The 12,580-nt window shown below is 41.6% G+C and overlaps 1 protein-coding gene across 3 annotated transcripts in view; it reads right to left on the reverse strand.

Moving 5' to 3' along the window:
* Positions 1–856: 856 nt before the first annotated feature.
* Positions 857–12,580, reverse strand: part of LOC101855213 — a 32,293-nt gene continuing 20,569 nt past the window's right edge. For all 3 annotated transcript variants that reach the window (XM_005107669.3, XM_005107668.3, XM_035972235.1), the window contains 8 exons: positions 12,220–12,399; positions 10,503–10,727; positions 9,240–9,427; positions 8,384–8,534; positions 7,285–7,382; positions 6,053–6,198; positions 4,885–5,167; positions 857–3,756 (listed from right to left, as the gene is read on the reverse strand). In XM_005107669.3, coding sequence (XP_005107726.1) covers positions 3,616–3,756; positions 4,885–5,167; positions 6,053–6,198; positions 7,285–7,382; positions 8,384–8,534; positions 9,240–9,427; positions 10,503–10,727; positions 12,220–12,399 — 1,412 coding nt within the window. In that variant the 3' untranslated portion in view covers positions 857–3,615. The remainder of the gene's footprint in view (positions 3,757–4,884; positions 5,168–6,052; positions 6,199–7,284; positions 7,383–8,383; positions 8,535–9,239; positions 9,428–10,502; positions 10,728–12,219; positions 12,400–12,580) is intronic.

Here is a 12,580-nt window from a genome sequence, read left to right on the forward strand (position 1 = left end):
AAGATAAGATAATACTTTACGGCACTTGCAGCACAATTAATTCACAGAAGTGCCGAAGATTAGAGGTGTTACTAGAGAGTAACATACAAAGAAAGAAAAGGAGAGATAATGACGATAGACGTTTGAGAGGAAAGAAGGAGTAAACCACATCAGAGTGCCCAACCGTCACCCTCATACTAGATGATTACATCAGGTGATCCCACATACTCTGCATATAATTTTTTGAGTACAATATGCTACATAAAATTCCACCAAAAAAAAAGGCAAAACTAAATTCTGCCACCATGAAATCATATACAGCTGCTGGCATAGAGTATAATGTTCACAAGAAACTGTTACTATATCTTTTTATAGTAGAGGGTTTTACGGCGTTCGCAACTGCATAAGGTCATATGAGAGCCAAGGGGTGGGTGTCAACAGAGAAGTCTTTACAGGGAATCAGACTTAGACTGCTCACCTCTCTAGCTTCAACAGCACAAGGTCGGCTTCAACTATCAAGGCACCCCAAAATAGCAGGTCACAAGAGAGTGACATACAAAAGAAGTAGAGGATATAACAATAGTAAGGATCAGGAAAGAAAAAGCAGTAGTTCCATGTTGTAGATCAGGCACAGTTATGAGCGTGACATGAGTCAGCCCATTTACAATTCTACTATGCTTGAACGAGAAATGTCCCCCCCTTTGGGAATGGCCTAAAGACACTTCAGTCAGTGCTGTTACTGCACATGACATAACCTCCTACCTGTGACCACAGCTTCACCCGGTCCACAGGTTCTAAATTCACCCTACCTTACTAACACATTTGCTAAGCATACTGTCAAACTGCTAAACTTACTAAGCAGTTTGTTGAAATTACATTTGATTTTTTTTTCCTGACGCGAAGAGAAAGAGTACAAAACGGAATACATTTTGTATGACTAATTAGAGATGTGAACTTCAAAAAAAATTAAAAGTGTGTTTCAATAATGTTTTAAGCCAATAAATGACTAGTGACTTTCCCGATAGCCACTGTCATCATTAGCAACATAAAGTAAAGGGGTAGTGGGGGGGTGTCACCTTTTGTGCAGACACACAGATCTGTATTGAAACAACGTACGCTTTAGTCTTGTTTGGTAACTCCTAAATACATCAAAAAACGCACACTGGCACGCTCTCGGACGCTTTGTGGCTGGGAAAAAGTGACAGGCAGAAACAACACAGGGAAAGCAAAGAACTAGGACATACCAGTGGCATCCTCCAACCACTGGCACATTAAGAAAAAGCAACTTCAGTCGAAAAGATTACAAAACATTTCTTCTACCACCCAGCTCAACACAAAGCTAAGTTCTTGCAATGCCCAAGTAAAATTAACACCAATATTGAGTCATAAACCGCAGAGATGCATAAGGACAAAAAATACTGGTACACTAAATCTACTTGCTGACTTTCTGACAATATTTCGAGAAGTAATGATTCCTAATGTTGTAGCACCACAACAACAATAATAATCAAATACCCCAAAAAAGAGAAGAAGGAACAGACACAAAATGATAATGAGAAAGAGGAAAGAAAGATAAAAAGAAGCGCAATCACTAAATGCTGCTTATGTTTTTCATTCCCAATTACTATTTCCCTTACATATAAAAGCTGCTAGTCAACATACTGTAACTTCTGTTCTGTTGAGAAAAAAAATAAGAAAAAAAAATACAAAAGTAATGGCTCAGCATCAACTAAAAATAAAAGAAAAATTCAGAACTCGATAACATAATATACAAATCTTCTAAAACAAATCCATTTTAGGGTTGTAAGTTGCATATCAAAAGGAATAGCACCGAAACAGAAAATACTCTTCACTCATTGTTTTAAAAAAATTACTTTTTCTCAATATTTGAAAGCAAATTCATACTGAGTGGCCCTCATGACTCACAGGCAAAACTCAACACTCAAGACTCATCATCCAGAAAAAGAACTCTTCGTTTCGGCTCTTGCCAGGAGCTACAACAATCTAAATGATGTAAACAGACCCAAGAAAAGAATTCTTACTCCAGTTTTAGCTTAACTAGGAATTTTCCCCTGCCCCTGTAACACAAATACCTCATATTAGTGCTCAAGATTACAGGTCCTACTAGAGAGTAATATACAGAACAGAGAAAAGTAGAAGGAGAGATAAGGAAGACAGATGTCTGATGGTAAAGCTGGAGAAAACAACACCAGAGCATCCACTGACCATTAACCTTTAGAGTAGAGCACCAGCAATTCAGTCTCTAAAAATGAAATCCACCGACAAACTTATTGAAAAATTCCACACAACATTAACTCACCCAGCCCTAACGCCAATAAAATCAGTATGCGCACACAACCCTCTAACCCTTACACCGACTGTATCGGTATGGAAAATTTCACTCTCGGGACCGAAAACACTACTTTTGTGTGAAGCAGACTATAGCCTTTTGGAAGAGTAACCATTTTTCGTTAGAAACAGACTATGACCAGAAGTGCAAGCCCAAATTTAGAACATAGAAAGCTATATATTCGTTAACCATGTGAGAGGGTTCGAAATTTGAACACACTTCCTTTCTTCCCTTTTTGTTTACTCTTTGACTGTGTATGTAGACCTTTTTCCATGGAGTATTGCATAAAAAAAGGGCATATTTTGCCTTCAAATTTTCAATACACACAAAAAAAGGGTTGGATCAAATGTGTACCAAATTTGGGTAAGATATGTTAAAATTTAGTTAGTTGGGGTTTTTTTTTCCATTTTTCAAAAAGTGGTAAAAATCTCAAGGGAGAGCTGACAACCCGAAAATGTAGGCCTAGGGTTGAGTGAGGTAACTCTCCATACAGCACCCCACACACCAAGCTACACATCTACGTGTTACGTACAAGTGGAAAAATATAATTGTGCATGGAAAGAGTTAAGTCTTCCCAGTGCACAGCCACGGTTCTGGCATCTATTTTGCCTTGTGTCATTTTTTCAGAGTGAGCGAATTTTACTTCTTCTCTCCATCCAATCACGGCACACACTCCACACAACATCACAGCCACCCTTCTCAGGCCACACATAAATGTAGCCAGTGACAAGACCGCTTCTGCAGCACATGTTAATATTTTGAGCATGCGTAAGGGGGGTGGGGGGGCGGAGGGATGGGTAGATGGAGGGGATGGTGTGGGCACGACCTAGTTGTAGAAAGACCTCGAGCCCTCACAGGATCGCAGCGAACAGGACCAAGTCAAAATCCAGTCAGGAACTCAGGGCACTCATTGTCACACCATAGTGCAGGGGACAAGATCAGAGATGTACAGAACTCCAGAAACATGAGGGAAAAGTGTTGTCCCAAAAGTGTGTTGCACTCCTGTGTACAACGCGCGTAGGTTGTAGAACGCACAATAGTAGCCGACATTATACCACTCCTCCCAGCACAGGAGTTTGAAAATGCTTTAAATGTATTCGTTTCAACTCCCCAGTCGAAACAATTTAGATCATTAAGGAGGCGGGCTTTCAACCCTGCCTATCAGTCAAGGTCAACTCGGGCTGAGAGGTAAACAACATTCCAGCAGAAAGACTGAGTTACTCTATAAAAATTCTCCCACTTAGGAACCGAACTCGGGGTCTTCACAGCACAGGAGGACGACGTGTTTAGTCCACGATGTTGAACACCAGCTCCATGACGATGCCCTCTTCCGAGGCCTGGTGAATGATGGGTATGAGGAAGGTGTCCAGGTTGTTCATCATCGACGCCGGCAGGGTGCGTCCCCGCGACCCAACCTCGTAGCCCACCTGGAGAAAGAAAGGAAGAAAGGAAGCATGTGATTAAAGGATTCATCATCATCATCACCATCACTGTATACAGCAGATAGTAAAATGGTTAATACCTGGTATTATTTCCAAAATATTTAAGGACAAGTTCAACGTTTCGTCCTCAACAGGCTTCATCAGGAACATTCAGAATATAAATGACTTCACTTGCTGTAGAAACCAAAGTGCGTACATTCATCATCACCATCATCATTATTATTATCTGCCTCTTTCACCCTGGGTACTGGGAATGGCGGCCAAAATGAGCTCATCACCTGTCTCTCATCTGAGCAATCTTCACCTCCAGCTAGCTGTGCCATATAAACCTCAGATCTGCCTCTAGATCTCAATCCCAGGTGAGATTTAAAAACTGGAAATGTTTTAAGCCCCAATTGATACAATTTAGACTATTTAGGAGATTGCCTGCCGTGACCCAATCTGCCAGGGCCAAGTCAAGCAGGGAAGAATATGGCATCCCAGCAGAGAGACAAACAAAACTTGATAAAATAACTTTAGGAGGTCATCAAACACATTTGGGAGAACAGATGTCTTCACCGAAGTCTAAAAAGTGTGTCTTTGTCATATCTTGTTTCCACCAAAACCACAGATATACCAAAATTAAAAGTCAGATCCAAAAAATGTATAGGGTATCAGCTTAAGTGTGCAATCATTCAGATTTTCATCAGGACAATTATTATGAGGGCTCCTTTCTATATCCTCATCTTCCACCAAGTGTTAGTTTGATCCCAGCTATTTTTTCATCCAGACAATCCTTTATTCATCAATGGAATCATTCTTTCATCTACACAATCATTTATTCATCAACAGAACCATTCTTCTGTAAAGATAATCAGTCCTTCATCCAAACAATCCTTCATCCTTCTACACAATCAATCTTTCATCTACACAATCAATCACTTATCTATGCAATCAATCATCCATCGATACAACAACCACAATCCATTCCTTCATCTGCACAATAACTCATATACTCCATCAACCACCCATCCACACAACCCTTCTACAGTTGCGAGCGCTGTAAAACCTCTACTAAAACTAAAACAACCCTTCAATCCCCAGACAGCCCAGTAATCCAGCCCGTGTACTGACCGCCTCCCGCGTGAGCTTGACCCTCAGACCCAGCTTGACCAGCCCGTCCTTGCGCAGCTCCTCCAGGTGAGCCACCAGCGCGCTGCAGCAGCCCTGAGCGATGTCCTCCGTCAGCCGGGACAGGTCCTGGGGGTCCACGTGGCTGGGGTTCGAGTCCTCCTGCCGCAGGAAGTAGACACGGGTCCAGCGTATGGCCAGAGAGTCGCCTAGCACGTCTGGCGGAGACTTGACGCTGATGCTCTCCACGCCCTCCAGGGAGGAGTCATCGATGAAGCTCTTCACGCTGAGGATTCAGCATTTTCGTTGCAATATATTGAAGTGAAACAGCATATTAAAGTTAAACAGCATTTTGTTAACGTACATTGAAATGAATCAACGTCTAAATCATTGTTTCCCATACTTTATCCCTGAGAAACCCTCAGTGGATGTCAAAAGTTTTAAGGTACCAACAAAGGTTTCCATGCTTGTGCAAGACCAGTGTATTGTAGATTTAACAGGTTGTACATGACATTGGGAGAGGCCAGTAACCAGACTTACTTTACTCAAAAACAAGTCAACATTTCACATACAAAAAATTAAAAACAAAAAAATAAAGCACAAGATGATGGTGTCAAGAAAAAAAAAAAAGAAATTGTTAAGCGAAATAGTTCTGTGCAGGCAAACCATTTACGAACACTTACCAAAAACCTACAAAGTAAAAAAAAAGTTTAAAATCGTAATTAAGTTAATCTTTAAAAATGGTCACTTTTAAGCACAAGGGGGCTATCCCGAAAAATGCTGTTTTGAGAAAATTGAAGACAAAGTTTTTGCCCCTTGTTCAGTTTCTTTAAAAGGCAAGGAGAGTTTTCCCTGTTATAACCAAACAAATATACACAACAATGAAACCAAACTTCTCCTATAGGTAGTGCAACGCCAACTTTTGGTGTATGTCAAGATTTCTGGAAACCCCCGAAATCTGGGTTAGCCCGCTTGTCTTAAAAAGCGACCAAACAAAAAAATTTTTTTAATAAATAAAAAAGAATATAGGTAGGGCAATGCCCACTTTTGGTGTATGTCAAGATTTCTGGAAACCCTTGAAATCTGGGTTAGCCCGCTTGTCCTTAAAAGCGACCAAATAAAATTTTTTAAAAAATAAATAAAAAAGAATTCATGGGAAAAAAGTGCTCACCCGTTGCTAAAGTTCTTGTCGTTGTCCACCCATCTGAGCTCCACGACCTCGTCGGGCTCGGCCGCCTCCAGGGGTCCGCACAGAATAACGTGGTTCGTCATGTCCTTCAGCGCCTCCTTCACGCCGGACAACGCCTCGGGCAGGACCTGGCACACACACACAATCAGAATATAGACAATAAGGACACACAGAATCAGAAAACACACACACACAATCAGAACACACAGACACACACAATCAGAACACACAGACACACACAATCGGAACACACAGACACACACAATCAGAACACACACATACACACATTGAGAACACACACACGCAAACACAATCAGAACACACACAATCAGAACAGAACACACACAATCAGAACACACACACAATCAGAACACACACAATCAGAACACACACACAATCAGAACACACACAATCAGAATACACAAAATCAGAACACACACAATCAGAACACATGTAATGAGAACACACACAATCACAACACACACACAATCAGATCCTCAACTAAATAGAGTTTTCATCATCTGCCTCTCTCACCCTGGTATTGGGTACATCAACAAGTTAACCATTATTTTATTAATATTTTGGGGGGTTTTAGTAAGAGTTTTACGGCACTTGCAACACAATAGGGTCATATAAGAGCCGAAGATTAGAGATTTTACAAGAGAGTAACAGACACAGAAAAGAAGGCGGAGAGATAAGTACGATAGATGTTTGACAGGAAAGAAGAAGCAAACCACACCAGAGCACCTGCTAACTATCCAAAACCACTATTCAGTGCCATGAGAAGGCAAGATAAACAGATAGAATTCACTTCATTTTCTTTTACGAGCTGACAATATAAAAAGACAACATTATGAGAATCAACTTAATCTTAGAGTCAACCAGTGGTGATAACAGCAAAGAATGGAAATTTCTCATGACTATACGGTGTAAGTAGATGATATAGGAAGGAGGAGAGTGAGTGAAAAGATGAAAAACCGGAAAACTTTCAGCTGCCATCGACACTAGAAGATTATCCCTGAGGTGTCAACTGGCTCCGAAATAAATCTTCATTTTTGTGAACTCTGCGGAAACATGCACGAGTAGACTCAAAATTTACAGATCATTTTATCTAATACATTTCGTATCGAGACTGATTTTGTGAAAAAAAAGTAAAAACTTCTCAACAGAACAGAATAAAGTCAGGGAAAATCCGGACAATTTTCAGGAAATACCTGGATCATGAGTCCGTCCTCCACAATGCTGGATTTGGCACGCAGTCCTGACGTCGTCTTGAGAGCGCCGTTGAACACGACAAAGCTGGCACCGGTCACTGAGAGGAGAGAGTTCAAATCTTGAAGGAAATAAAAACAACATACTAACAAAAAAACTTTTTTTAAAAAAAAGTAAGTGTTTTACGGCACTTGCAACACAATAAGGTCATATAAGTGCCGAAGGTTAGAGGTGTTACAAGAGAGTAACGAACACAAAAAAGAAGGAGGGGATATACAGACAATACATGTTTGATAGGAAAGAAAAAGCAAACCACACCAGAGCACCCGCCAACCACCCACAAAGAACTTTCCCATCAAAATGACTGTTGGCTTTGGTCCTCAGTAAAAGAAAATGATCCCGAACCAGATACAACGTCCCAGCAGAAAGACAGAGGCACTCGATAAAAATTCTTCCAATACGTTTATTGAACTCAAGTCTTCTGCACTCTACACCGAACACCTAACTGCTGCACAAAAAACGCCAAAGAGTTTAGCATCCCAGGAATGGAAACAAAATTATCCTTGAAAATGAATGTAATGATATAATGTGACAAACTTATATCTACGGGTATTTCAGCCAGTTCAGGCTAATTGAAAATTTTTTAAAGCTTGAAAATAGGAAACAAAATCTTAATTTGGAGCACTACAGAAGCACTGACCACAAATATGTCCATTTTCTGTGACGTAAAAGACAACACAACAGATGAAATTTTGAGTTGCTAGGCAAACAACAACAACAACAACAAATCCCAGGAAACTATCACAAACTTCGACGTGTGAGTCTTAATTTTAGTAAGTATTTTACGGCACTTGCAACACAATAAGGTCATATAAGTGCAGAAAATTAGATGTTAGACGAGAGAAACAAACACAAAAAAAGAAGGAGGGGAGATAAGGACAACAGATGTTTGATAAGAAAGAAGGAGCAAACCACACCAGAGCACCCGCCAACCACCCACAGATGAAATTTTGAGTTGCTGAACAAACAACAACAACAACAACAAATCCCAGGAAACTGTCACAAACGTCGACGTGTGAGTTTGAGGAGAAGTGTACCGACCTAGCCGGGGCTTGTTCTGTATGTTGATGGCCTGCGTCTGGTAGTTGCCCTCCTCGTTCTGGATACACACCAGGTGGGAGTCGGCCTCCGAGCTGAACGACGAGCCCAAGGCCATCACGTGCTCGTTGCTGTTGCGCACCACCTTCATCACCTGCCGAGTCATTGTAAGTTTAGTTTTAGTTAAGTGTTTTACGGCACCTGCAACACAATAAGGTCAAATGAGCGCCAGAAGATTAGAGGGGTTACAAGAGAGTAACAAATATAAAAAAGAAGAAGGGGAGATAAGGACGACAGATGTTTCATAGGAAAGAAGAAGCAAACCACACCAGAGCATCCGCCAACCACCCACGAAGAATGAAAAATACACAGAAACAACAGAGGGAAACAAAAAGATGTAGGAACAACCAATGGTGCACACCATCGACCCGCTTTCAAAGAAGCAAATTAGGACGAGAGCAAGGAATGAATTAAAAGCAAAGTGAAGCTAATTCAAACAATTTCAACACTATAAATCTATCAAAGACGCGGGACCTCCAACTTCAACATCCCATCTCGGACAGGACAGAACCTGGTAGGTGAACAGCCTTCAGGAGTTGTTGAGGAAAAAAAAATCAGTTTTCAGAACATCATTTGATGTTAGTTTAGTTTTAGTAGAGTTTTTACGGCGCTCGCAGCTGCATAAGGTCATATGAGCGACATCCCCAGTTGATAAATATTATGTTACAAACTGACCTGCAGGCTCATATGACCTTATGCAGTTGTGAGCGCTGTGAAACTTTTACCAAACAGTCTGACCGTACCAAACATTATACATAAATAGAATTAAAAATTTGTTAAAAAGAATTCTTCGACTCACGTCGTCGTATCGATTGCGGGGGAAGCTGATCACCGTCTTCTTGTTCTCCATGTGGATGGTCACGCCGCGTATCTGGGTCAGCATGTACTGGTAGTTGCGGAAGTCGGCCAGGAGGTTGATGATGGTGTGGCCAATCTCGTAGAAGACGGGCTTCCTGTAGCGCACGCTCACCAGCGGGCACGGGTAATCTGGGGAGGAATGCATTATGTGGTTACACAACGGGTTCATGATGGATTTGATCTAGACAAATGTGAGGCAGCGTGGTAATATCAGGCACTCGTCAAAATAACGAAATCGAAGAAACAGGCATTTTCCCGCCAGTTTGGAAATTTTTATCGAATTTTTATTTTTTGGCTCAACCTCTTTTAGGGCTTGATTAAAGGCACAAAGCATGTCCTTTTTCAGTCTTCAAAGACTCTTAAGCTATTGGAGTTATCAATCTTTGGCGGCCATTTTCTCCCTAATTTCACCACTGAAACAAGGCGACCTCAATTCCTTCAATCGCAAATATTGTGAATTCTATTCAAGATAAATGGATATTTCACTGGAAGCTAGGCAAATAAATCAGCTTTCGGATGTTACCAATAACTTCACAAGCCCAAAATTTGACGAGCGCCTGATACCACCGCGTCGGGACACAAATGGTCATATGACTTTTCTCTGCATCCCTGTACAACATGAAGTGGGGGGGGGGGGGGGGGGAGGCCTCTACAAAATATCTAGTGAGTTCAAACTCACGAGTAATGTCCAGCTTGTGTCTGTGACGCGGGCATTAGATGGGTGGTCACTGGGGTGTGTCCTTGAGAAAGACACGATAACCCTAGCTAATAAAAACAGGGCGCTGCACAGTTGCAACCAGTAATGGCATATTTGCAAAATTGTATCTATCTGTATAACATTGTGTTCTCTAAAGGCATATTTGTGTATTAAGATATGTATTGATCAATGTACGTTTGTTGTTGTAATCCAAATTTCCCCCAAGGAGACCAATAAAGTATGATTTATCCATTTATCTTATTTATTATCATTTATTTAGTAACACTTCTAATCTCTGGCACTTACATGACTTATTTGTGTTGCAAACGCTGTAAAACTCTTACTTCAACTCAACTCACATCTTAGTTTAGTTTTACTAAGAGTTTAACAGCATTTGCAACACGATAAAGTTATACAAGTGCCTAAGATTAGATGTGTTACAAGAGAGTAATAAACACCAAGGAGCAAACCACACCAAAACCACCCACCAAGCACCCACTAACTCACATCTATACTCGGCTCCGAGCCGAAGCAGCAGACGTATGGGGAACACTTTGGCCCAGGGCACCTCCCACTTCTGCAGCAGTAGGGCGAACAGGTACGGGGGCTCCGGCAGGCTCAGCTTGTTCAAGCACTGGAATGTGGGCTGCAGGAACAGGAAGCCGCCGTACTCGCGGCTGCCCAGGAACTCTTGCTGCACCAGGGTCAGGCCCATGTTCTGGATGAAGTTGCCTGAAACGCAAAAACAAGTTTGTTTTTGTTTTAGTAGAGGTTTTTACGGCACTCGCAACTGCATAAGGTCATAGGAGCGCCAAGGGGTGGATGTCAACAGAGAAGTCCTTACAGGGAATCAGACTTACTCTGCTCTCCTCTCTAACTTAAACAGCACAAAGTCTGCTTCGATTATCAAGGCACCCCGGAAATAGCGGGTCACAAGAGTGTGACAAACATACAAAAGAAGTAGAGGAAAATGACGATAGTAAGGATTAGAAAAGAAAAGGCAGCAGTTCCCTGTTGTAGTTAATGCACAGTTATGAGCATGATATTGTTGGATCAGCCCATTTACAATTCTACTGTGCATTAAAACGAGAAATTTCCCCCCTATGGGAAAGGCCTACAGACACCCCAGTCAGTGGCAGCGCCCTGGGACGCAAAACAAGAAAACAATTCTTCAGCATCCTTTCGCAAGTGCATAAGTCCATTTTTTTAAAGTGTTGAGAAATAATTTAAAGAAAAAGAGAGCTCCGCACTCAGAATCATCACTTGGGCACGAGTTATTTTTCAATTAAAACAAGGAAAAAAATTAATAACAAAACAGAATGAAATTATACTGTAAAGTGTCTATATTACAATAACAGCTTACCTGGAAACCCCCAGAAATTGACTTTGGGCGATTGTGGAATGACGGACACAAACTGATATTTGGGACTAGCCATCAAACATTCCGAGTTCAAGAGTTGAAAGTAACAGTTGACTGTAAAATTTAAACACCCACATCGACACAACTTAGTTCATTTAATAAGCTTTCTACTTGAACCCCATCAGACGCTGGGAGCATCCACTAGTAGTGACAACTGTTTCGTTTTATTTAGTGCTAGTTTTTGCTTGTTTTTCAGAACTATTCCCGAACCAAGTTTTTTAGAAATGACTAAGCCTTTGCTTCCGCTATTTAGAAATTGGAGGCAAGCTTTTGGGGTTATAATGAGACATAGTGCACCAGGTTTAGGTGACTGTAGGAAAAAACTCCTGGAAACGGTGGAAAAAACTCAGGGCGTAAAGAGTTAATAAGCTTTCTGCTTGGACCCATAACAATGGCTACTTGGCTACTTCACATTCCGAAAAGTAGGACAACAGACAGAAAAAAACAGATGGATAAACAATAAATGGAACCACCCTATGAAACCTTTTGACCACCCATTGCCCAAACCAACATGTTGAAAGAAAGATGTAAGAAATGGGGATAGAGAGTGGAGAAGGAAGAAAGGAATGATTATTTGGAAAGAAAAGATGTCGCCACTGGAACAATTAGTTTGGATACCTTGCGGGCTTTGGTGCTGAGAGGAACTGAGCACTTATGGACCTGTCTAGTGTGCAATGATGTTGTAGCCCAGGACAGGTAAAACATGTAAGTGCTCAGGTGTGGAGTCAAGGTAAGGTCAGGCGTTCAGAGTTCGAAGGGTAAATCAAAAAGAAGTAAGACAAGAACACTGCATGAACACTGCACCTTTCAAGGCCTCCTCGTAGATGTACTGGAGATGTAAGAAAATATCTCGTGGTGGCGTGACGCTCTCACTGACCGCCTCCTCTTCTGTCAGCTCCAGCAAGATGGCCACCTCGCTTTGCCCCGCCGTGCACATCCCGCGACTCACAAAACTCCAGCAGATCCGGCTCACACAGCAGTCCACTGGGAGGGAGGGAAGGAGGGAGGGGTGGAGGGTGGGGGGAGAGAGACAGACATCCAGGTTGTTGTTGTTGTTGTTGTTTTCAAATTCCTTTAGCTGCGGGCATTTCGCTCTAAAGACATCCAGGTAACCTAACATATGTGTGTATGTATATGTCTAAATAATATACATACATGCATATTA

The sequence above is a fragment of the Aplysia californica genome, unplaced genomic scaffold (assembly GCF_000002075.1).
Source record: "Aplysia californica isolate F4 #8 unplaced genomic scaffold, AplCal3.0 scaffold00621, whole genome shotgun sequence".
Taxonomy (NCBI): domain Eukaryota; kingdom Metazoa; phylum Mollusca; class Gastropoda; order Aplysiida; family Aplysiidae; genus Aplysia; species Aplysia californica.